The 25,906-nt window shown below is 41.0% G+C and overlaps 2 protein-coding genes across 7 annotated transcripts in view; both read left to right on the top strand.

The window, feature by feature from the left end:
- Positions 1 to 19,425, top strand: part of si:ch211-154o6.3 (uncharacterized protein LOC563854 homolog) — a 28,915-nt gene extending 9,490 nt beyond the window's left edge. For 3 of the 4 annotated variants that reach the window (XM_058389289.1, XM_058389269.1, XM_058389279.1), the window contains exons 3-14: positions 3,578 to 3,693; positions 4,130 to 4,284; positions 4,462 to 4,585; positions 4,690 to 4,811; positions 5,053 to 5,139; positions 6,286 to 6,375; positions 8,759 to 8,847; positions 11,256 to 11,484; positions 13,441 to 13,563; positions 13,666 to 13,831; positions 18,562 to 18,644; positions 18,775 to 19,423. In XM_058389289.1, the coding sequence (XP_058245272.1) occupies positions 3,578 to 3,693; positions 4,130 to 4,284; positions 4,462 to 4,585; positions 4,690 to 4,811; positions 5,053 to 5,139; positions 6,286 to 6,375; positions 8,759 to 8,847; positions 11,256 to 11,484; positions 13,441 to 13,563; positions 13,666 to 13,831; positions 18,562 to 18,644; positions 18,775 to 18,872 (1,482 nt within the window). In that variant the 3' untranslated portion in view covers positions 18,873 to 19,423. Of the gene's footprint in view, positions 1 to 3,577; positions 3,694 to 4,129; positions 4,285 to 4,461; positions 4,586 to 4,689; positions 4,812 to 5,052; positions 5,140 to 6,285; positions 6,376 to 8,758; positions 8,848 to 11,255; positions 11,485 to 13,440; positions 13,564 to 13,665; positions 13,832 to 18,561; positions 18,645 to 18,774 lie in introns of all 4 variants that reach the window. The other variant, XM_058389300.1, reaches the window with a different exon arrangement.
- Positions 19,426 to 19,578: 153 nt separating this feature from the next.
- On the top strand, positions 19,579 to 23,818 carry pianp (PILR alpha associated neural protein). Of its 3 annotated transcripts, none has more exons than XM_058389321.1 (6): positions 19,579 to 19,799; positions 20,320 to 20,464; positions 20,583 to 20,938; positions 21,180 to 21,258; positions 23,042 to 23,161; positions 23,665 to 23,818. In XM_058389321.1, exons 1-6 carry the CDS (start codon positions 19,670 to 19,672, stop codon positions 23,684 to 23,686), a joined length of 852 nt encoding a protein of 283 aa, XP_058245304.1. In that variant the 5' UTR covers positions 19,579 to 19,669; the 3' UTR covers positions 23,687 to 23,818. The 3 variants fall into 3 exon arrangements, with proteins under 3 accessions (XP_058245304.1, XP_058245295.1, XP_058245313.1); XM_058389312.1 differs by having other exon boundaries at positions 20,317 to 20,464; XM_058389330.1 differs by lacking the exon at positions 19,579 to 19,799 and having other exon boundaries at positions 19,872 to 20,464.
- The last annotated feature ends 2,088 nt before the right edge of the window (positions 23,819 to 25,906 follow it).

Below are 25,906 nucleotides of genomic sequence, written 5' to 3'. Positions count from 1 at the left end.
GGGAATGTTTGACCATTCCTCTAGAAGTGCATTTGTGAGGTCAGGCACTGATGTTGGATGAGAAGGTCTGACTTGCTGTCTCCACTCTAATTCATCATTAAGGTTCTGTCGGGTTGAGATCAGTGCAGGTCAGTTATGTTCCTCCACACCAAACTCTCTCATCCATGTCTTTATGGACCTTGCTTTGTGCACTGGTGTACAGTCATGTTGGAACAGGAAGGGGTCATCCCCAAACTGTTCCCACAAATTTGGGAGTACAGTATGAAATTGTCCAAAATGTCTTGGTATGAAGCTGAAGCATTAAGAGTTCCTTTCACTGGAACTAAGGGATCGAGCCCAACCCATGAAAAACAACGCCTGAATTCAGTGATTTGGAGGGGTGTCCCAAAACGTTTGGCAATATAGTGTAGGATAAATACAATGCACAGCTACTTTAAATAATGGCATGTCTCACACCTTTGCATAAGTAAGAAAAAAAATGTCACCATGTAATTCCCCTTTAGATGTTTTAAGCCTTCTGAGACACACAAAGGCAGGAAGACAAAAACCAAAAGAAAAAACAAAGCTTAAGCTTAAACTACTGTTTAGATGTCACACAGGGTTTCTGTGACTACATGAGGTACATGTGAGGCAGGTGAGGCACGAGTTGTTCGGTTTATGATTGTGTGTCTGTTGCTAAGTATGTAGCCGTAACATTCGTTTCACACTGTCTACATGTTTGACACTGCAAAACCGCTGCTAGTCCTGCTTCAGAGCAGTGTTTCATAACCCTGTGTATAAGTGGTGATAACTCTGCTTCTAAATGATCAGTGTGTAAGGTTAAAAACAGGGTTTAGAATGATGATAACTCAAGGTTATGCACAGTGTCAAAAGCCTGTCGAAGTGTAGAGCTCGAGAGCCCGAGGAAGGAAATTGGACAGCAAGAGGCGGACAGCAAGAGCAGAGTGTGGAGAGTTTTTGTAATTTTTTCACAAACTTTCTCAGCTCTTGCTTTAATTAGATCGATATTACAGAGCTGTTCACCTCACAAATTCGAAAGGTGTGCATTCATTTTACAGAACTGCAGCATTTTCAGACACCAGTTCTGGCTGTACCACAAATTCCAGGTTAATATGAACGTCCTTGTTCTAAAACGTCATTGTTCGTGGATTTGTAAGACGGACGTTCCACATAATCTAGGCCCAACAATATGTGGATTAAGAAAACTGTGTGTTTTTATTAAACAAAGAGAAACAAGTCATTTTTTATGGTGAGGCTTTCTGTATGGAGACTTATTAAACATTTAAGGAAGCAGTCTGTAAAAGTCAGCAAGTTTTCTGCTACCGGAAGATCTTTAGAACAGAGGAATTTGCATGTTTTTCTTCTCTGTAATATAATGAGCTTGTGTGTGTGTGTGTGTTTTTTTTTTTTGTCGTATCAACTTAATAAAGGAACAACTGCTTGGAAATTCCCCTCCAAAAGTATCGGAACAAACTCTGATTAATTGATTTATTTTTCTGTTCAATGAAAACATTTAGGTTTGGGATCAGAATCAGATCAGAAGTCCAGTTTTTATTTCCCATATAATTTACAGATAGCCTTAAAGTAGATTCAAATAAATAACACATAATATAAGGATGCATATCCTTTTCTTTTGTAACTACTACATCAAGTCAGCGACCCACTGACATCATCATAATTCTTCTTCAACCTTGCTGTTCCAATACTTTTGGATGGGACTGTAGCTGCTCTAAAGTAGTAATAACAGGAACTATCTTGCTTTTGGACATTCCACAAACTTCGATGTAAATATAAACTTTAAAAAGTTTCCTTCGTAATTCCCTGTGGTATAAAGTGGAATAAAACACTTTAGGACTTGCTGCTTTTCAGGGTGGTAACTGTGTGGATTCATTTCCTAGAGCAGCCTGTCATGATTTATTCATTACATATCAGTAACGCCGCTGTAAATCCAGGCTCATTTAAGACGCCTTTATTTTCACCACACATACATTTACAGCTGAGGAAGTTGGGGTCAGAGTGCAGGGGTCCTGGAGGATTAAGGGCCTTGCTGAATTGCCTAACAAGCGGTTTGAACCCCGAACATCTGATCAACACCCCTTGACTGGGGTTATTTTCACATATCTCAGCTTGTCATTAGGTCTGAGCCCTTGATATGGCATAATCTGATGCCCCGTGCTCAGGGGCCCAACAGCAGTAGCAGTAGCTTGGGCTTGAACCCCTGACCTTCTGATCAGTGATCTGACTGCTTGAGCCACCACTTCCCTATAATCTTAATTTAATCAGATCTGCACTCCTCGTTTCTAGCCTACACTTGTGCACACATCCAAATTATTAAAGACACGTAGAAGCATTAAGAGAAGATTACTTTTTCGTTAATGCAGCTGGACTGTGTTTAAATTTTTAGCGCTTGATTACAGAGCCCAGGAGGCATCTACTTTACATAAAGGCAGGTTCAGCCAGTTTGCACTTCACAACACGATGGCAGAAAGCTCAAAGGTGCTCACTCTCTGCAGGTAATTGAGTACGGAGCCTCTCTCCAGCAAATGTCAGTGATGACAAACAAGCAATGGTCAGCTGTGATGATTTATAAAGTACAAGAAACAGAGATTATGGACGAAAGCTCTTGACACTGTTTAGTTAGTGTTCTATCTGGGTTTAGTTTTGTGATGTTTATTCCAGAAACTTCACTCGCGCTCCATTGAAACTCTGATATATTCGGGTGAAACAGCATAGCCAAGTCACTGAAGCACAAGCTACAGAGTATAAATACGGTTTCTGAGCAACACCATGAGCATGATGATCTCAAAGCCACAGATAGACATGATTGATGGTGCTATTGCAAATTATTTCCCACACAAAATAGATAAGTGTGGATATCAAGTTGTGATACTGATCACTCTGCACAGCATCCATTTAAATGTTCAGAAATTCATCATGATATCCAGAAGCTTAGATTGCTTAGATTGCTTTACCGCATATCCTCTGATTCATACACCAAGAAAATGCCTTCCATTTCAAAACCATGTCCAAGTGGAAAATCACATACAGCAGCTTTAATATCTGACATTAGGTCATACATACATTCTTACACCTCCATTCCTGCTCATTTTAAGCATACATATTGTTGACAACTGTGGTAAGCAGAAAAGCATCTCAAAACTTACAAAATATCAAGAACCTCCAACAGCAGAACACATGGGTTTCCACTGCTATCAGCTCAGAAAGAGGCTACAGCACTGGCCTTTTTCCTCTGAGCTCTCTCTTTTCTCATCGCCCGCCCACAGAGCTGCTGCTCAATCAAAGTTTTTTGTTTTTTCGCCGTTCTGTGTAAACTCTACAGAGTCTCAGAAGATCAGCAGTTTCTCTAACCATATTGTAAATGCTACTGAGATCACTTTTTTCTCTGCATAATTGAAGGTCTACGGGTGTTCCTAATAAAGTGGACACTGAGTGTAATTTCCACAGATGAATTTGATGTTTGTATATCTCAGTGCTTGATTCTCATTTAGTTTATCTTTCTTTCTTTCTTTCTTTCTTTCTTTCTTTCTTTCTTTCTTTCTTTCTGTCCCTTTTTCAGGTCTCAAAGAAGGCGGAGCTTCGCAGCAGATTGGCTGAGCTCCTGCTGCAACTTTCTGGCCCGCAGCAAACCCAATATATTGTGGGCGAAGAGGGGGATAAAATGAAAAGACAAGTGTAAGTGTGAGAAAGATGAAGTGTGTGTGTGTGTGTGTGTTAGGGACAAACGTGTATAAACTGCACTTCCTGTTGCCCACAGCTGTTTCTCCTTTTACAGTTTTATTGGTGGTCCACAGTGATTCTCACTTCCTATATGGAGTGATATGTGTTCTAACAAAGTCATCTAGAGGATGTTCGCACAACACCCACACACACACACACACACACAATGGTTTTGAACTGAATATAATAAATGTAATGGTCTGGCTTCTCATCCAGTGTGTTTTCCTGCCTCATGTGCATGTTCCCAGGACAGGATCCTGAACCACCATGACTCTGAGCAGGAAAAAACAGTTGCTGAAGATGAATGAATGAATGAATGAATGAATGAATGAATGAATGAATGAATGAATGAATGAATGAACGTTTCATTCTGTTTGTTTTTGGACCACAGAGAGAGCAGAACCGAGCATCACACTGATCACACTCCGGCTGTGAAGCTAGCACGTAAAGACCACCAGGAGACAGAGGATAAAACAAAAAGTGGAGCAGAGCAGGAGATAAAAGAGAGAGAGACTGGAATACAAAGCCAGAAGCTTCCAGACCCAGGTCAAACACACTCCTCTATTCATTCATACTCAGACATCTGAAAGCTCCTCATCTCTCACTCTGGCATGTCTGTTTCCCATTCCTCCGTGTGATATGCAATTCAATTTTACTTGTATTAAAAAACACTCCTTTCCCTTATTATATACTAAAAAGCTAGTATCCATATTTCAATTTCAGACGCTGAATTCTCATCTCTTAAAGCATTGTGGGAAAAGGCCAAGTTTCGCCTCAGGACTCTAAAAGGTCACAGTGACATCATCACTTGTGTAGCTGCCGTGGACAACCTTGTGATTTCTGGAAGGTACTGGAAAGTTTTTGTTTTTTTTAAGACGATGAGCAAATTTATAGGGTTTGTCTCTTGAAAAGAGAATGAAATCACAGCTTCATGCTACATTCTTTCCCAAGTCGTGATACCACAGTGAAGGTGTGGCACGTTCCCACGGCAACGGAGCAGCGCAATCTCGGAGGTCACAGCGGCGGCGTCACTTGTCTAAGTACACCACCTGCAGAATACTGCAGGAAATTAGGTACACACACACACACACAGAGGCCTACACACACACACACACACACAGAGAGGCCTACACACACACACACACACACACACACAGAATTATAAATGATGATTACCTTTTCTCCTTTACCACAACCCCATACAATGCATATCTACATTTTGTCCACTTTGCTCTTTTAATCATGCTCTTTGGCAAACTGCCCTTCCTCTCTCTCTCTCTCTCTCTCTCTCTCTCTCTCTGTCTCGCTCTCTAGCATCTGCTCTGCATCTGTCTGAGAAGGAAAGGTTTATCATAAGTGGCTCTACCGACTGCTGTGTACGAATATGGACTCTGAGCTCTGGTGAGTCACACTCTCACCGTTCTTAATCCCATCGATAAATCCGGACCTCCATCTCCACATGAATCATACCTCCCATGCACACAACAGTTGCCTAGTTACACACTACATCATGTTTTTGTTTTGTTTTTGATTGATACATTGCTTTGATGATGTCATGAAGTTATTATGATATGAATTTTTTATGCATATTAAGGATGCGCCTCATTTGTACTATTCGGGTTTTTCTGTTAAAAGTTAATGAATAGATATTTGTTTTACTGCCAAGGAAAGGGATGGAAGGGCATGTTTAACACAGCATAATCAGTTATTATTGTCCACCGCTGTGAGACGTTCCTCCTCAGGGTGGCGGCACATGGGGTTTGATAGACTTGAGAGTATTATATTGAAATAATGAATAGAAATCTAAAAATGCTCACTGTGAGTGTGTCTAACGTAGCAATGAGTGCACTGGAATCGGTTTTCAAAAAAAAATGAAAATGTGCACCTCCACAGAGCTTCCAAGGGTACAACCATTTTGATTTGTGAGCAAGATGAGCAAAACATCACATTTTGATGATCAGAACAACTCACAGTAGTGATGCACAAGTTCATAATAAAATGTCACTACAGATAATTCCATGTTATATTTAATAAACCAGTGAAATATACTCAATTATCTTTGCTAATCTAGTGTAAACACTCAAACGAATAGCCTTATCTGTCATCCCAAGGTACCTGATTTTCCATCTAATGCTATTTAAGACCTTTAACACAGTGGCACTGGATGCTATTGGAAATTTGCCTCATATCTAGCAGCATGTGAGATTTTTTTTTAGACCCGATGCTTCTCTTACATACACACCACAACTGTGCTGCTTTTTGTATCAAAATACTGACAGATGGAGCTTTAATTCCTTCACATTGATGTATGGCTTAATGAATATCTGAATATTAATATCAGTGCTGGAATACACACATGGTTAAAACAGTTCATTCGAATGCACATGCATACAGTATCTCTAATGCCTGTATAGTAAATAAAGACCAGATGTAAGTATTTACAGTGAACTATATATACATCACTCGTGAATAAATCAGTATATTCTTGATGCTTGGCATAAAATGAAATACAAGTCATAACCCGCTGTGTGTCTGTCTCCTTGCCAGGCCAGTGCGTGAAATCAATCTACACTTTTAATGCTGTCACAAGCCTGTGCGTCATAGCGGAGTGGGAGGGCTACATTGTGACAGGCTCAGGTGAGGGTGCTGTACATGTGAGAGTATGTAGATGTGTGAGTCATGTGTACATGCATATTGTTATGAAGAAAGAATGGACGCCGCCCAGCCACAACATTAAAACCACTGACAGGTGAAGTGAGTACTTTTGATTATCTTGTTACTGTGGCACCTGGCAAGGGGTGGGATATATTAGACAGCAAGTGACCTGTCAAGTCTCAAGCAGGAAGTAGTTCAGAAGCAGGAAAAAAGTGTATCTTTGAAGAATAACTTTGACAAGAGACAAATTGTGATGGCTAGACGACTGAGTCAGAGCATCTCTAAAACAGCAGGTCATCTGGGGTGTGTCCGGTATGCAGTGGTTAGTACATATTAAAATTGCTCCAAGGGAGAACATCCAGTGAACCAGCGACAGGATCATGAGCTCAAAAGGCTCACTGATGCACAGAGGGGTTATGCCTAGCCCGTCTGATCTCACAGAAGAGCTACTGTAGCACAAATTGCTGAAAAGGTGAATGCTGGCTATTATAGAGAGGTGTCAGGACACATAGTGCATCACAGCTTGCTGTGTGTGGGGCTGTGTATACGCAGACCGGTTAGAGTGACCGCGATGACCCGTGTCCACTGCAGAAAGCACCTACACTGGGCATGAGATTATCAGAACTGGACCATGCAGCAATGGTAGTAGGTGTCCTGGTCTGATGACTCACATTTTCTTTTACATCATGTGGATGGCCTGGTGTGTGTGTGTGTGTGTGTTGTTTATTTGGGAAAGAAATAGAAGTGTGATGCTCTGTCCAATGTTCTGCTCAGAAAGCTTGGGTCCAGTCATTCATGTTGATGTTATTTTGACACGTACCACCTACTTAAACACTGCTGCAGACCATGTACACCACTTTATGGCAACAGTATTCCCTAATGGCAGTGGCCTCAATTAGCAGGATAAAGCTCCCTGCCACACTGTAAAAACTGCTCAGGAATGGTTTGAAGAACATGACAAAGAGTTCTTGGAGTTGATTTGGCCTCCAAATTCCTCAGATCTCAGTGTGATCGAGCATCTGTGGGATGTGCTGGACAAACAAGTCTGATCCACGGAAGTGCCACATTGCAACTTACAGGACTTAAAGGATCTGCTGTTAACTTCTTGGTGCCAGATACCACAGCAAACCTTCAGAGGACTTGTGGAGTCCAAGCCTCAATGGTTAGAACTGTTTTGGTGGCTACACAAGCAGACCTGCATAATATTAGGCAGGTGGTTTTAATGTTATGGCTGATTGGTGTATTTGGGAATATGGGTATGGATGGGAATCATTGGATCTAGTGGGTTAATGTGTCTAAAGGGGGACGTAGTATGTATATATGAAGTATATGTGTGTCTATATGAACATATATGTATATATGCATGTATAAATGTGAGTGTGGTTGGAATGTGTATATGGTTAGGAATGTGTGTATTATTGTGAATGAATGTGGGTGTAGATGAGAATGAGTGTATAGAATGAAATGTGTGTAGAGAATGTAATGTGTGTATAGATGAGAAATTGTGTAGAGAATGGAATGTGTGTATAGTTGTGAATGAATGTGTGTGTGTAGATGAGAATGTGAGTAGAGAATGGAATGTGTGAATAGTTGTGAATGAATTAGTGTATAGAATGGAAGGTGTGTAGAGAATGGAATGTGTGTATAATTGTGAATGAATGTGTGCATAGATTAGAATGTGTGTAAAAAATGGAATGTGTGTATAGTTGTGAATGAATGAGTGTGTATAGATGAGAATGTGTGTAGAGAATGGAATGTGTGTATAGTTGTGAATGAATGAGGGTAGAGAATGGAATGTGTGTATAGTTGTGAATGAATGAGGGTAGAGAATGGAATGTGTGTATAGTTGTGAATGAATGAGGGTAGAGCATGGAATGTGTGTATAGTTGTGAATGAATGAGGGTAGAGAATGGAATGTGTGTATAGTTGTGAATGAATGAGGGTAGAGAATGGAATGTGTGTATAGTTGTGAATGAATGAGGGTAGAGAATGGAATGTGTGTATAGTTGTGAATGAATGAGGGTAGAGAATGGAATGTGTGTATAGTTGTGAATGAATGTGTGTATAGAATGGAATGTGTGTATAGTTGTGAATGAATGTGTGTATAGAATTGAATGTGTGTATAATTGTGAATGAATGAGTATAGAGAATGGAATGTGTGTATAGCTGTGAATGAAGTGTGTAGATGAGAATGTGTGTATAGTTGTAAATGAATGAATGTATAGAATGGAATGTGTGTATAGTTGTGAATGAGCGTATGGATGGGAATGTCTAGATTGTATAGCTGAGTGGACGTGTGTAGCTCCATGTCTGCTGGGTCAGTGTTTGCGTATGAGTCAGCAGTTGTTCTGGGGCTGTGTGACAGATGCTGGGAAGCTGCAGGTGTGGGACTGGCTCTCTCAGGAGAACCGTCAATCAGTCAACGTGCACCTGGATGCTGTCACGACACTACAGGTGGGTGGGCGCCATGGCAACAGCGCCTTGTCTAACACAAAGCCTCTGCGTTCAAGTGGCATCAACCCAGCACATTTTATCACATTTTATCACTTTTTAATATTCAGCTTTCATGCTTCAGTGCCAAAGCCAAATTTGAAGACTGCTCTTCTGAGAATGTCCAAACATTCAAGCCCTGTTTTGCTTGATGTGTTTATTATTACTGTTATTACAGATATCTGTGTATAATACAGCAGAAAGTGAAAGCCACTATCTATAATAATAATAATAATAATAATAATAATAATTATTATTATTATTATTATTATTATTATTATTATTAATATTTTTATTGTATTAATAATGAAATATGCATTTAAATTTAACATTAAAAAATGTAATTGACCTTTCATCGTATCTTGTGGTCAGGATTCTGAGGTATTCAGGATTCAAGAGGCATCAAGATATTATGTTAAAATTGTTCTGTAAAAAGGAAGGAGAGCTGGAACTAACACATACACCATCATCATGTTCCAACTTTGATATCTGTAATTTATGAGTGTTATACAGTATATTTGAATAAACTGGGGCTGACTTGGCCTTTGCTCAGGAAATTCAGGGTTAGAAAAGAAGCAAACGCTGCACATCATATTTACATGGCTGTGGAAATGCCGGAGAAGTCCTCCAGGCTATTCAGGAAGAGTCAACAAGGCTCTGTTTAATCAAACTCAAACTAGCATGAGCATATATGTTTCATTTATTATGAGAATTCAACAGTGTTTCTGTTCGTTTGCAGTAAAACTAGTAGTAGTAAAAGACAGCAGTAGCAGAAGTAGTAAAAAATAGTAGGCAGGAGTAGCAGCAGTAATCAGAGTAGCAGTAGTAGGGTTAGTTACAGCAGTAGATTTAGTAGTATCAGTAATAGTGGTAGGGTTAGTATGAGCCTGTTAGTAGTAACTGTGGTAATAGCAGTAGTATAGCTGCAGCAGTAGCTTTAGTAGCATCAGTAGAATCAGCAGAAGTGGTAACTGTGGTAATAGTAGTAGCAGCTTTAGATATAATAGTAGTAGTAGTAGTAGTAGTAGTAGTAGCAGAAGCAGCTCTAGAAGGAGTAGGAGTACTACTACTAGTAGTAGTAGTATATGTAGAAGTAGTAGCAGCTCTAGAAGTAATAGCAGCTAGTAGTAGTAGTAGCAGTAGAAATAATAGTACTAGTAGTAGTAGTTGTAGCAGCAGCAGCTTTAGTAGTAGTAGTAGCAGCAGCAGCAGCAGCTCTAGAAATAATAGTAGTAGTAGAAGAAGTAGTAGTAGCATCAACTATAAAAGCAATAGTAGTAATAGTAGTAGAAGCTATATAAGTAATAGTAGTAGTAGTTGTAGTAGCAGTAGAAGTAATTGTAGTAGTAGTAGTAGTAGAAGCTATAGTGGTAATAGTAGTAGTAGTAGTAGTAATAGTAGTAGCAGCAGCAGCAGCTCTAGAAGTAATAATAGTAGAAGTAGTAGTAGTAGTAGTAATAGTAGCAGCAGCAGCAGCTCTAGAAGTAATAGTAATAGTAGTAGTAGAAGCAGAAGCTATAGAAGTAATAGTAGTAGTAGTAGTAGTAGTAGCAGTAGTAGTAGTAGCAGCATCAGTAGCAGCTCTAGAAGTAATAGTAATAGTAGTAGTAGCAGTAGTAGTAGTAGTAGTAGCAGCATCAGCAGCAGCTCTAGAAGTAATAGTAATAGTAGTAGTAGAAGCAGAAGCTATAGAAGTAGTAATAGTAGCAGCAGCATCAGCAGCAGCTCTAGAAGTAATAGTAATAGTAGTAGTAGAAGCAGAAGCTATAGAAGTAATAGTAGTAGTAGTAGTAGCAGTAGTAGTAGTAGCAGCATCAGCAGCAGCTCTAGAAGTAATAGTAATAGTAGTAGTAGCAGCAGTAGTAGTAGTAGTAGCAGCATCAGCAGCAGCTCTAGAAGTAATAGTAATAGTAGTAGTAGCAGCAGTAGTAGTAGTAGTAGCAGCATCAGCAGCAGCTCTAGAAGTAATAGTAATAGTAGTAGTAGAAGCAGAAGCTATAGAAGTAGTAGTAGTAGCAGCAGCATCAGCAGCAGCTCTAGTAGTAGAAGTAATTGTATTAGTAGCATAAACAGCAGTAATAGCAGAAGTAGTAGCTCTAGTAGGATTACTAGTAGGAGAAGTAGTAATAGTAGCAGTAGTAGTAACAGTATGTGTAGCTTAGTAGCAGAAGTAGCAGCTCTAGTAGTAGTAGTAGTAGTAGTAGTAGTAGTAGTAGCATAAATAACATTAGTAGAAGAAGTAGCACATTTAATAGGAGTAGCAATAGTAGTAGTAGTAGTAGTAGTAGCAGCAGCAATAGTAGTAGTAGTAGCAATTGTATTAGTAGTACTAGTGGTTTATATTGAGCATCTGGGATTGTCCATCTCCTCAGTCCCATGGTCCTCTGGTGTTCAGTGCCTCGACCGACGGGAGCGTGTGTGTATGGGAGGTGTATGATGGAGCAGCAGAGCCCCTAAAACAGATCCAGCACTGGGGGTCAGAGGTGACTGGCTGCAGCAGGATTGATGATGTCACTGGGAAGCTGAGACTGAGTGCCCGAGGCGACCACATATTCCTGGCTAATGGGAGATCCAGCATCCGTGTGCTCAACTGGAGAACAGGTCTGAGCTCCAGCACTAACATGTTACACACACTCTGCTACACACAGTGCATATAAACAATACTGTTTGTAACATACTGTTTGTAACATACAATATCCAGCTGCCATTTCAGCTGTGCCATATCCAAACATGATATACACAACTAGCCCCCCCCCCCCAATGTTAGCTGCAAGCTAAGACCTCTCTGTTATCCCAAGCTTAGCTTTGCACTGTGGCAGTGAATCTAATAAAGCTAAAAACATAAGGGAAGCTTATAGCCTTCAGGTTAGCACTGCATATCTACATCATCAGAAATTTGCATGGAATAACAAGCAGAATGAATTCATGTTAAAAAAACAAAAAAAAAAACAAAACAAGCTTGAGCTATATCATCATCTGAATCATGTCTAATATACAATTATGCCTTCAAACACTGGAAATCTGCTGCACCTCCTACCTGAGTCTGCTGAGATGAAAAATCTGATTCTGACTTCAAACTTGCTGGCACTACACTTTTCAGCTCTGCGACATCCCTTTGTCTTTTTTTTTTTTTTTTTTTTAAATAGATAACAGCGTCTCATACAGTGTCACAAACCACATCAGCAATTCTATCTAAGATTACTTAACACAGTTTCAGGAACGTTTTAATAATTGAAACTGGTAACTAGAACCTTCTCTTTTCTCTTAAAATAAAAAAAAAAATAAAGAAATTGGCATAAACGCAAAGCCATACAATACTTTTCAAGATTTCTTAATTAAAATGGAATTTTAGCATCATCTCCTTGGTTCACACTTGAGCATATGTAGCTAACTACTCCAGCTACACATGACTGTTAATGTAAATGTCTTACTTTATTATGCTAGCTGCCCCCACATACTGATTACTTACTGTAGCATGTTGGCTAGTTGAGAAATTAGCCTGTTAGCAAACCTGTACTTTGTTTAAAGGATATGTGCTGCACGAATTGTCAACGATAACAATTCTAATCCTTTTTTATTACAATCTCTTCTTAGACATTTCATAATTCTTTCCTATTCTAACTTCATAGATTTCCTGCTAGCTTTGCAGCAGCTGACTAGCTGAATTAATAGGCTGAAAAAATCCACTGTTATGCTCTCCTTCTGCTGAAAGTGGTTCCAAACGTCTTCTCTGGCAATATGAGAAGACAGTTCACATTATCATTAAGGTATCAGTTTAAATGGACAATATTTGTTTTATTCCAAATAACTGGAGGATCCTCAGAGGAGCTGCAGTAAGTATCCTGTTAAGCTTTCAGCTCACACGCTTCGCATTAGCATCTCCTTCCATAAACGGCCTCTTTTATCTGCTTGGCCGAATCCTGCTGCGTTCAATATTTTGTCCTCCACAATAGACCCACATTTGTTCCCTGACCTAAGGCTATGTAATGGATTTATTAATGGAAGGCGTCATGGCTGGGGATGCTCGCTTTCAGCTATGCCACATCTGATGCACTGTAAGTGCCAGTGGCTTAGAGAGCACAGGCAGAAGAAAGAAAGAATGAAGGAAGCTCTTTGCTCGAGGCCAGCGGGATTTTTCAACAAGGTTTTCCTTTTAATCTCCTCTCTCTGGGATGGGGGAATATTTCTTCTGTAGGATGATATTATTCCGAAACCTGTAAACAGTACTCCCAGATAAATCAGAGGCACTCGCAGGAATGTGTGCAGTGTAATGTGATGATCTAATTGAGAAGGCAAAGCGTGGTAATGATGGCAGTTCATCATTTCATGTGCTGCAGGAGCACATGTGCTTTTGAAGTGATACATTAAAGATGGGGGAGAAATAAAAACCCTTAGCAGTGCTAAGAAACCATTTATTCTACAGAGACAAATGATGCCGTTTTCAAGACAGTGACTTTATTCTGTCCTTAATTTAAATTACGCTTAGCATATATGATCAGTCTGTGAGCATCGTTTTGAAATAAAAATATTTGATTTTCTTTTCCTCATCTCTCTTAGGCACAATGAGGCGATTGACCAATCACAGCAGCACTGCTGGCGTCACAGATTGTGTCAATCAAATACCAGGGCTTCTAGTTGCCTCGTGCTTTGACCTCACCAGTGGTGGGAATACTCTGAACTGTGAGTGAGAATCCTCTAGATATACTTCTGAATGTTAATTTTAACAGTTTTACATTTTTCCTCCTCTTTCTCTCTCTCTCTCTCTCTCTCTCTCTCTCTCAGTGTTTTCTCTTCCCGAATGCAGGTACCTTGTCTCACTCACCAGCTCAGATTTATCACGGATCCTGTGTTTTGCAGCATGGCTCACACCAAGTGGGGGTCATCGCTGGGTGACAGGTGGCCGTGACCTCACAGTTTGGGAACAACTTCCAGGAAATGGAAAAAAAAGGTATGGTGTTCAACTTATCACCTAACCCATGATCCTCTTTTTTTTCACGGCTGTGATCAGGAACACGTCCTTTTAGATCCTAACATTTAAGCTTTCTCAGTTCCTTATATCCCATATCCCAAATCCCAGTTCCTTATATCTACATATATTTTGTTACTGAGTGATGCAATTATCTTATCATGCCGGAGTTAAATGTCCAGGAAACACACTGGTCATGTGCTCATTTCATGGCTGAGAAGTTCCTTTCTTTGGGATGTGAAGTGTTTTTTATACAAACTTTGAATATTAGATTTGCAAATACAACATTTTTTTTTTGCATGGTAAGCAAAACATAATTGCTGCAGATTTGTCAGCTGCATATTCATGATGTTCTGCGACATCCCAAAGGTCTTCTGCTAGATTCAGGTCTGGTCAATGACGATCCCACTGATGTACCTCAAACTCCCTGTCATGTTCACGGATCAGTTCGACACTGCTTGTACTTTGACTCATTGTTCATTATGATGGTAGATGCCATTATAATATGTGTGATTTATGGCCTTAAAGCGATGCACAGGATCTGAAACAATTATTCACATAGGGATGTTGCATACAAACCCTGTTCAAACTGATATTAAGGGTCCCAGGTTATATTTATGGCATTTGGCACACACCCTTATGTTGCAGCTTGGTGGGATTTGAACTCATAACCTTCTGAGCAGCAGGCCCACACCTTAACTACTAAGCTACTACATACTACAGTTTGTACCGATAAAACTTTCCCCACACCATTACACCACCTCCACCAGGCTGAACTGTAGACATAAGACAGGTCCATGGATTCAAACTGTTGCTGCCAAATTCTGACTCTAACATCTGCATATACACTATATTGCCAAAAGTATTCGCTCACCCATCCAAATAATCAGAATCAGGTGTTCCAATCACTTCCATGGCCACAGGTGTATAAAATCAAGCACCTAGGCATGCAGACTGTTTTTACAAACATTTGTGAAAGAATGGGTCGCTCTCAGGAGCTCAGTGAATTCCAGCGTGGAACTGTGATAGGATGCCACCTGTGCAACAAATCCAGTCGTGAAATTTCCTCGCTCCTAAATATTCCACAGTCAACTGTCAGCTGTATTATAAGAACGTGGAAGTGTTTGGGAACGACAGCAACTCAGCCACGAAGTGGTAGGCCACGTAAACTGACGGAGCGGGGTCAGCGGATGCTGAGGCGCATAGTGCAAAGAGGTTGCCAACTTTCTGCAGAGTCAATCGCTACAGACCTCCAAACTTCATGTGGCCTTCAGATTAGCTCAAGAACAGTGCGCAGAGAGCTTCATGAAATGGGTTTCCATGGCCGAGCAGCTGCATCCAAGCCATACATCACCAAGTGCAATGCAAAGCGTCGGATGCAGTGATGTAAAGCACGCCGCCACTGGACTCTAGAGCAGTGGAGACGCGTTCTCTGGAGTGACGAATCGCGCTTCTCCATCTGGCAATCTGATGGACGAGTCTGGGTTTGGCGGTTGCCAGGAGAACGGTTCTTGTCTGACTGCATTGTGCCAAGTGTAAAGTTTGGTGGAGGGGGGATTATGGTGTGGGGTTGTTTTTCAGGAGCTGGGCTTGGCCCCTTAATTCCAGTGAAAGGAACTCTGGATGCTTCAGCATACCAAGACATTTTGGACAATTCCATGCTCCCAACTTTGTGGGAACAGTTTGGAGCTGGCCCCTTCCTCTTCCAACATGACTGTGCACCAGTGCACAAAGCAAGGTCCATAAAGACATGGATGACAGAGTCTGGTGTGGATGAACTTGACTGGCCTGCACAGAGTCCTGACCTCAACCCGATAGAACACCTTTGGGATGAATTAGAGCGGAGACTGAGAGCCAGGCCTTCTCGTCCAACATCAGTGTGTGACCTCACAAATGCGCTTCTGGAAGAATGGTCAAAAATTCCCATAAACACACTCCTAAACCTTGTGGACAGCCTTCCCAGAAGAGTTGAAGCTGTTATAGCTGCAAAGGGTGGACCGACGTCATATTGAACCCTATGGATTAGGAATGGGATGTCACTTAAGTTCATATGCGAGTCAAGGCAGGTGAGCGAATACTTTTGGCAATATAGTGTATCATTCAAGAGTCTTCAGACTAGGAGGCATTTTTACATACTTCATCTGTACACTTTCTTAGAGCTTCAATTAAATTTTATTTGTATAGAGCTTTTTTAACAGACACTGTCACAAAGCAGCTTTACAGAATATTTAAAAAATTAGAATATAAATGATATAATTTGAAATTTAAATTGATATTCATCCCTAATGAGGAAGCCAGAGGCAAAGGTCATGAGGAAAAACTTGGTGATCCTGTGTCCAGATTCCTATTCTTGGCTGCCATGAGAGGAACCTCATGTTATTCATGATAGTCTGAGTTGCTTTACTGCGCACTACGGTTATAAAAAGTAAATATTTAAGTTGCCTTCATTGTATCTCGAACCAGTCTGGCCACCTCCTCCTCTGAGCACGACTACCCAGTGTGTGTCTACCTTTTTTATTTGACATTTTGTATATTTGCTTGCTTTCAGAAATCTGGCACTTCCTGGAACTATATCTTCATAGATTATTATTATGTTTCTACAAAATAGAGTATTTCGCACCTTTCCAGGTTCACAGCAGGTCTGTGACTTAGAAGCATCAGTGACTTTTTTGGAGATATAATTAGGCTAAATGTAAAAAGCATTAATCATCCACTGATTTTAATGAGTGATATATTATGATTTATATCTTTTACTGTATCCTGTTTCCACAAATCAGACTTTTCCGGTCTCTTAACTGTTTTGTCAGTATGACCTTTTAATAAAGCACGCATTATGTGCTGATAGAAAGAGACGTATTGACTGAAATATTGACTTGCAAAAAAGTTAACACATGCTACCTGGGGATGCATTTGTAATCCCTGTTCGGAGCACAGACAGCTTAAATTCCTGTATTGATAATAATAATGCTGAAACTCGTGCTCATCGATTGCATCATGATGTGGCAATAGCTGTCAGGAGACACGAACCCTTTGGCATCAACCCGACGTTCCTTTAACGCCGAAACAATACACAGCGTATAAATAGCACCATCAGAGGAGGTGATATTAACACGTTAAATGCAAGTGCAAATCATTTCCTTGAAGACACATGTCATGTTTTGCTTTTTAACTCTTTAAACTCTCAGGCCTAGTCTAACATTCTTCAGCACAGTAATTCAATCAGTTTTATGATTTTAACGACAGACATTGTCTTAAAGCAGCTTTATGTGAATCTATAAATTCTGGATTTAAGTTATACATATTAAATTTATCCCTAATGAGCAAGTCAGAGGTGCTGGTGGTGAGGAAAAACTCCCTGAGACGATATGAGGAAGAAACCTTCCTCAGAAGGGAACCTCATCTTGGTGACACTGGATAGTGTGATTGTAAACAATTTCCCTTCTATATCTGTGTCAAAAAATTCTTTAAATAGTTTTATTTTGAATTTATCCTCTGGTGAGATTCTGAATTTCGAGTACCTGACTCTGAGGTAGATTTATATAGTATTATTGATTCTGTATTATTGATGTTGTGACTGTTGCGCTATGCTAATTAGTTCTCTCAGGTGGATAATTCAGTTCAATTCATCTCTATAGTGCTTTTAACAATAGGCACTGTCTCAAAGCAGCTTTTTGAATATTACAAAGTTTAAAATGTAAATTAGAGATAAATATATCCTTAATGAGCGAGCCCGAGGTGACGCTGTTGAGGAAAAACTCCCTGAGATGATATTAAGAAGAAACCTTGAGAGGAACCAGACTCGAAAGGGAAGCTCATCTGGGTGACACCAGAGAGTGTGATTATAAATGATTTCTTTTCTGTATATTGTCAAATGGAATTGTGTAAGCAGGAGCTTTTAGAAAAACTGTCTGAATTCATTATAAATTTAGCATAAATTTTTTTCCTGCCAAAGCTGCAAATGTGCAGTCTTCATTAAGGTGTGAATTGTGGGAGGAAATATTTGGACTAAGATATATTAAAGGTGTTTCCAGGTCAATATTCAGTGCTGAGATTCTACTTGAATGTATTTTCTACTGGTACAGAGGGATTCTGACTTTTAGATTCTTGCCGCTGAAGACCTACATCTTAAACTAGCACTTAAAAACAAACTAAAAGAAGCTTTTCTTGCTATATTACCTCCACAAGTGAGGTTTTTTTAGACTGATGGTACTCTTAGTCATGTAATCTAGTGAACCAGTATCAGGATGTATTCACTGATATAGACTTTAAAGCACTTCTCTAAGGCACTCTGGGTAAAGGCATCTTCCACCTACCATAAATATAAACGTTGATGTAAAAAAAAAAAGTGCAATTCCGTAACCAGGAAATTCCTTCTACTTCTAAGATGAAGTATATCTTGTTGAAGTCGCTCAGCTGTTCAGTGATGGAGACTTGAATGCAAATCTGCAGTGCAAAAATGTAACTACATTCTCATTCCCTATTAGTTTCACTCTAGTTACCGCATCATTTATTCTAGTTGCTCAGTAATACGCTTTCCACTGAATAGCTGAACGATAAGCCAGGATTCAGAAAAGTGCTCAGGGAGCTTCTTCAGAAATTTTTTTCCTAATCTCTGCTAATAAAATGAAACTCCAACTGGATTAATAGTAACTAATTGATGGTAATCAGTTAATGGCTTTAAAACAATTGTGCTCTGTTGTTTTGATCTCTAGAGGTGACGTGAACGCGAAGCGAGACAGCCGATTGGACGGTTTGCTTGCGGAGTCTGACGGAGACTCGCAGGAGGAGAGTGATGGTGAGAAAAAGAAAGAGAAAGAGAAAGAAAGAGAGAGAGAGAGACGTTTGCATTTATAGTTAATTGAATTCTACAATGAAAATGGTTATGACTTTTAAGTTAAGGTCCAGGTATGACACATCTCTTTCAGAAGATGACGATGATGATCATGATGATGATGAAGACTCCACCATTACCGATGCAGAAGAGGTGTCCGGATCGTCGTGGTTACGCTGCGTCCTGCAGTGAGAGAGAGAAAGAAACGAGAGACAGGCTGAGAACGAGAAAGGAAGAGCTTAAACGTGAGGTGTGAAGTTTAGCAGATTGCGTGAGTGGCGTCAGGGCAGAGAGCGCGGGTGGACAACAGCTTGTTCTTCATGTAAATGTTGCATCATGGAGCCAATAAACGTGCCATGCTATAACTATGTGTGTGTGTGTGAGTGAGGTTATTTATCATCACTGACATTTCTGTCCATAAATATCAGGATCCCTCTTCATTGTGGCTTTCCTTCACCCAATACCAAATGAATGTATATTGATTTTTTTTTTGTGCCTCTGCCCATTTTTTTAATCCTGTCTGTCGAGAAATGAATGAAATACTTCTTCCTGATCCCTACGTCATTGCTAGAATATGAAAATATTTTTTGCTCTATTTTATCTTTTTGCTTCTAGCTTCAAAATCCATTCCATTTTCCTCCTCCCCTGTTCTGTTTAATTGAACCAGTTAAAAAGCATAATTAGCATTTAAATCTGTCTTTTACAGGAGCAACCACCTCTCTCTCTCTCTCTCTCTCTCTCTCTCTCTCTAATACACTCTCTCTCTCTCTCTCTCTCTCTCTCTCTCTCATACACTCTCTGACTCTCTCTCTCTAATGCACTCTCTCTCTCTCTCTCTCTAATGCACTCTCTTACTCTCTCTCTCTCTCTCTCTCTCTCTCTCTCTCTTTCTCTCTCTCTCTCTCATATTCTTTCTCTCAAGCTATCTCCCTCTTGCTCTCTCACTTATACCCTCTTTCTCTCTTTCATATATACTCTTTCTCACTCTAATGCTCTCTCTCTCTCTCTCTCTCTCTCTCTCTCTCTCTCCCTCCATGTCTCTGTCGCTAAGGCAACCAATGCTTTTTCTCACTCTGACACACTCTGGCTCTCTCCCACTCCCTCCATCAGCAGCGAGCGGTAAGCATGTGGACTGATAGCTGTCTATACACTGGTGATCTGCATGTATTTGTGTGCATGTGTGTGTGTGTGTGTGTGTGTGTGTGTGTGTGTGTGCATGTGCATGTCTATTTCACTGCTTCACATGTTGGAGTGTAAAAGATGTCATCGGATCTGAATCCAGTTGTTGAGTTATTGCCTGAGTCAGGAACTGGATTAAAGCAGTGGATGTGTCTACAGGTGTGTGTGTGTGTGTGTGTGTGTGATAGAATGGACAATGTATTTCTGTTAAAAATACTGTGCTGCTTTAGTTTCCTTCCTTGTATATGTGTATATGAATACTGTGCATGAGTGAGTGTGTGTGAAAAGGGTTTTTGTGTGGGTGTGAAATTAGCTTTATTAATGTGTGTGTGTGTGTATGTGTGTGTGTGTGCGTGTGAATGTTCCTCCAGGGGCATTTTGTGTGGGTTTGATACTTGAGGTTATGTTTGACTGAAAGACGTGAGTTAATGTGTTTGTTTGTGTTCTCTGTCTCAAGCAGCAGCATCGTTCCCCCCTACAGCCATCTGTTTACGATCTTTCAGTAAGTGTCAGGAGCCAAGCGCTCCCCCCTCTCATCGTCTCCCTCTTTCAAGAGATGATCGGAGGAGCAAAAAAACAGTGAAAAGAGAAGCGATGGAGCGATGGTAATTAAAAGAGAGGAGAAAGCGTGGAGCTGCCTATTTGACTTATTATTCTCGCTACTCAAAACATCAAACATCAGTAATTAAGTTAATATTTTTTTTTTCCTTCATTCTTGCCTAGCTCCATCTCTGGACTCACTGCTCTCTTGCGTCTCCTGCTGGTCGCTCTTCTTATTTGCCCTCCTCCTTGCCACGCGGGCGACGACCCTGCCGACATGCAGCTGTCCGCCACAGCCCAGGCCACGCCCACTCCACTCTGGGCAGTCGACTGGGGTCCCACGCAGCCGCTGGAGGACGAGACGCATCACTTCCTTTCCAGTCAGGAAGCCGATGGCGTGAAGCAGGCTACACCCGAGGTGTGGCCACGTCGCAAGAACGCCCAGTCCAACCAAACCCAACAGCATCCTCTGTCCATTGAAGCCAAGGACTCAGGAGAGGAGCCAGAACGAGATGCAGAGGAGAGAGAGATTGAAGAAGGTGGGCACCTGGATGGAGGATTGAGCTGTACACTTCCCACAATGCCTCTCTTTGAGCTTTCCCACACATTAAGAAAGTGAACATTTCAGCTGCTTGTGGCACTGCAAACTTTCTTATTTCTTGATCTAAAATTTTCCAGCGCTGCTTTTTCTTTGTGCTTGTGTTCTTATTTCACTTCCTCTGTTTGTATTCTCTAATCTATTTTAAATCTCTCTCTCTCTCTCTCTCTCTCTTTCTCTAGTGGATCCTCAGTTTTACGTGACTGTAACTATCTCATCTCTCCTGATTCTCTCTGCACTCATCATTTCGGCCAAACTCTGGTGAGGGGATTTCAACACTTTATCCGTCCTCTACACTCTGTGTGTGTGTGTGTGTGCTTATGTTTGTGTGTGTGTGTGTGTGGACATGTTTTTATATCTTGTTGGGGACTAAATATCCCCAATATCTGCAAGGGGGCACAATATCCGCACAATGAAACAGTTTCTTTTACAAACCTGCAGCTTTGACTGAAGAAAAAGGAGGGGAAACGATTTCCTCTTGGTTACTAAGGCTCAGGTTAGATTTAGGTGTAGCATAGCATTAATTAGCTGCATTAATAATTAAGTGAGTAGACGGATAGGAGAGTGTGTGTGTGTGTGTGTGTGTGTATTCAGACTGATAATGGCATACTTCACACACCAGAACACCAGATTTTCTCTCAGTTATCTCTCCGTGAGTGGAAGCATTAGAGGGAAGGCTGCACAGCTCTGCGAAAGTGCTCGCTGGTCTGTCTCTGTTCAGGAAGCCTTTGCAATTTTCTGTCGTGGAGCTTTAATTCGCCCTGTACTGGGGGAACGACATGCAGTGTTTTTTAAATTATTGAGAGTGCTGCAGCTGATCAAATCTGCAGATAGATCTCATGATATATCGAACTCATCTGGTCCTAAGCCCAGGTCTCTGTTGTGGCAGGGGAATACACTGATGCAATATGAAGTTGCGATATGAAATCGGTTGGGGAAACGTACAGGTTTTTATTTGAAAAGGTTTTCTGCAAGTGCAACAATAGAGAGCTAATACTGTGAGATTTGTGACAATAGGATATGTCTCTGTACGACCTCACAGGTTCACTGATGTGTGTTAGATTTGATGTTAGATATGATTTGAACCTTGTTGCCATTATGTAATGGACTTAATTAGTGGAATGTGTATTTGGAGGGTCTCGTTTGTGTGTGTGTGTGTGTGTGTGTGTGTCACGGTGGATTGATGTCGTTGCTGAGTACATTCACTCAATACCTGAGTGATTACAGGGCATTTTCAGTCCTCTCATAGATCAAGCAGTACTCCTTATCATCATATTAACTGAGTTGCCATCAATTTGTTGTGCAGCCTCTTATTCAGGGATCAAACACACACACACACACACACACACAATGTTCTGTGCATTATGTATTCTGTGTGCATCAGCCTCCTGCTCTCTTAACGACTCTCCGCTGGTTATTGCCTTGCACTCCGAGCAGAACCTGATCTAGCTCTTTCTTCAGCCTGTATGTGTGTGTGGTGTGCGTGTGTGTGTGTGTGTGTGTGTGTGTGTGTGTGTGGTGTGTGTGAGTGAGTGAGAGAGACAGAAAAAGTGATAGAAAGAGAATATTACATGAGCAGTCCTCTACACTGTCTACCTGTAGCTCTGAGTCTGTCACAGATAATAACTGCCGGCTGTAATTTAACAAACATAAATGCTGTAATTATGCCCAGCGTTTCTCTGTGGATGAACACAGCGAGCGCATTAACCTGCACTCAGCATCTCTGAAATCTGAACGCTGCTATTTTAATGTCTCTGTTTTATTCTTACTGTATGAGTTTCTACACCAGTGATGTTCTCCATCTCACTCTCTCTCTCTCTCTCTCCCTCTCTCCCACTGTCTCTTTTTTCTGTCTGTCTCCATCTCTCTGTCTCTCTCTCTGTCTCTTGCTTTGTATCTCTCTCTCGCTCTGTATCTCTCCTACTGTCTCTTTCTTTCTGTTTCTTACTCTCTCTCTCTCTCTCTCTCTTTCTCTCTCTCTGTCTCGTTCTTTCTTTGTCATTGTCCCTGACTCTCTCTCTCTCTCTCTCTCTCTCTCTCTTAGTTATGACCGCAGCCTCTCTCAGCGCCCTCCTCCTCTCTCCCTCGCCATCCCTCGTTCCCTGGCCCAAGAGGATAGCAGGCACACACTTCAGAGCACCCCCTCGTTCCCTGACAGAGAAAGGTACAGTGTGTGTCAGGCACGTTTTTATATCTTGGTAAGGACCAAATATTGGCATATGGCTAGAAATATCTGACACCACATGAGGGGGAACATTTGGCTGGTCCCCCGCAAGGATATTTGGAAAATAACTGTCCCTCGCACGAATAGTAAGACAAACATGTGTGAGGATTTGCGACAGAACGAGGAATCAGTCGTCAGTAGTGTGCATTAAAACAGACTTTGACTTGATATTTTCTGCTTTTTGGGCATGATTTTGTTCACTAATCATCATACCAACTGTCTACTGAGAGAGAAGGGGAAGGAGGGGGAATGAAATGAAGAAAGAAAACAACCTGTGAAATCTCCACTCTTTCTCCAGCCAGGGGATTTCAAACTTAATTTCACACAAGATAAACTCTGTCCCTTTCTTCTCTCCTGCTCTTGTCCTATCTTTTTTTCACTCTCTCTCTCTGTCTCTCTCTGTCTCTCTGTCTCTCTCTCTCTCTCCTTATTTCCTTATGCAGACTTCCTGTGGTCAATCTTTGAAGAGCTGACTGTTCCAAGCTTGCTAATCACATCCTCTGGGCATGGAATGTGAGAAAAAAAAAGGGTAAATATGAGAACAAACAGAGAACATGTGAAACTGCTCGAAGATGGATACATGAAAGAGAATATGTGTGGATGGATAAGGCTCTGAGGATTGGGGCTGTATATATGGGCATGTTTTCTGGACAGATGTACAGACATGAAACGGAGGCCAAACATTCTTTCAATCCGAAGGTTCAGACACCCTTCTTCAGTCATTTTCAAATGTATTTTTGGGGTCGTGTAGGGTTGTGTTTTGGGTTTAGGACTTGGGTGAGGGATTGGTTGGGAGGGTAGGGTTTGTGAGGAGTGGGCTAGGGTTTGGGGTTTAAGGTTTGCGGTGGGATGGTTAGGTTTTAGGGTTTGTGGTAGGTGGGGTACGATTTTGTGTTTGTTGTTTAGGGTTTGGGGTTTAGGATATAGGGTTTGGGATTTAAGGTTTGAGGTTTAGGGTTTGGGATATAGGATCAGGGATTTAAGGTTTGAGGTTTAGGGTTTGGGATATAGGGTCAGGGATTTAAGGTTGGGTTTAGGGTTTGGGTTTTGTGTTATGGGGTCAGGGATTCAAGGTTTGAGGTTTAGAGTTTGGGCTATAGGGTCTGGGATTTATGGTTTGGGGTATACAATTTGGAGTTTAAGGTTTGGGATTCAGGGATTGGGGTTTAGGGTCAGAGATTTAGGGTTAGAGGTTTATGGTCTGGTTTTTGTGGATTATGGTTTGGGGTATATGGTTTGGGGTGGCTGTTATAAGGTTTAGTTTGGAATTCTTTTGCCGGCACACATATAGTGTTACATTAATGTACTTATTGCAGCCATTCCCGAAAGCTTAATGAACACTACCTGCTTGCTGAGCTGTACCACCGTCTTTCTTATTGGTTTAGGATCTGGTTTATTACTCGTCCTGTTTAGTGATGCCCCTTTCTCTCTCTCTCTCTCTCTCTCTCTCTCTCTCAAAAACCTGATGTTGTATTTCTGATGCCCTGTGTAGCATTTATTAAGGTTCAAAGAATGACTGCATTTCGTGCCAAGTGTGTTAATTGTAGCCTATTTTCTTACGGCTCTGTATTTCGACTGTTCTGTTTTATATAGCTCTCACTCTTGGCAACGGCAACATGCTGATGTTTACAACCATAAAGCCCATCAACCTCACATTAGAAATCCTTTTGATCTCTAAATGACACGCCTACGATGTGTTCCTCATTAATGTTTACAGAATTGTGGATGCATATTGGTGAATGTATTATGGTGACTTTATATGATGGCAGAACACGCCACTGTTCTCAGTGTCTCAGCTGCTAGAGTAACGCCGATTATGGGTTAAAACCCAACCTGCTGGTGATGGAGTATTGCGATACAAGACTGCACAACACACAACTTCTAGCAGTCTACTGAACGCTTTGTGTGAGGCGTATGAAGGATATGGCTCGTGTTGTGTCTAGAGTTGCTCTTAGAGAGGGATTTTGACTTTTTAAAGCCATGAATACATTGTACGGTTTTAGAAATGTTGTAATTTTCAGTGAAACTCCGTAGTGCATGATTAAATCGCCCATCCACATGGCAGGACTGTAGAAATGCCATGAGGTGGGTGCTCACATTGTAACTGAAACACAGCCATGTGTCTGTTGAAACCAATCGAATCGTTCGGTGTAAATGCATAGTGCATGCCGCTCACCTGTAATATACAGACACACACTTAGACACAATCTTTACAACACCAGCTATCGCCTGACCATGCTCTTCTCATTTAACCCAATCAGTGAAGGTGACCTTACCTTCCAGATGTTTTGTGAGATTTCTCACCGCAAGACAAACGACCGTGTCAGATATTCATACAATCATAGAACAGCTTGATGGGGGGGATCATGTGCCCAGTTAGTCAGGAATCAGCATACACCACTCCAACTCAAAAGACCTAAAATATTTGCTGTAGCAGCCAAGATGAAGGGCTAAGTGTTGCAGAAGACAATGGTTATGGGAAGAAATGTATTCTCAGGCCTGACAACCCCTGAAGTGGAGGAATGCAATGTCCTGCTGACATTTTGGGTTGTAGGAGAGTTTAAAAAAAAAGGACTTTTTCTTTTTTTTTTATAAATGTTTCACAAATCATTTTTCTAATGTCACTAAAAGAGCGTGGTTCAACACGGCTGACATTTTCATTTTCATCTGCTGTTTAAACATGTC

Source organism: Hemibagrus wyckioides, linkage group LG01 (genome assembly GCF_019097595.1).
Source record: "Hemibagrus wyckioides isolate EC202008001 linkage group LG01, SWU_Hwy_1.0, whole genome shotgun sequence".
NCBI classification, from domain to species: domain Eukaryota; kingdom Metazoa; phylum Chordata; class Actinopteri; order Siluriformes; family Bagridae; genus Hemibagrus; species Hemibagrus wyckioides.
Note: the sequence above shows the minus strand (reverse complement) of the source record. Positions and strands in the feature narration are given on the sequence as shown.

Bases quoted from the DNA above. Each gene is read 5' to 3' on its own strand.
- pianp (XM_058389312.1), top strand. From the start codon at position 19,670: ATGCTCTCTCTCTCTCTCTCTCTCTCTCTCTCTCTCTCTCCCTCCATG. The intron at 19,800-20,316 runs GTAAGCATGTGG...CTCTGTCTCAAG, and splicing joins CCCTCCATCAGCAGCGAGCG to CAGCAGCATCGTTCCCCCCT. The intron at 20,465-20,582 runs GTAATTAAAAGA...ATTCTTGCCTAG, and splicing joins AGAGAAGCGATGGAGCGATG to CTCCATCTCTGGACTCACTG.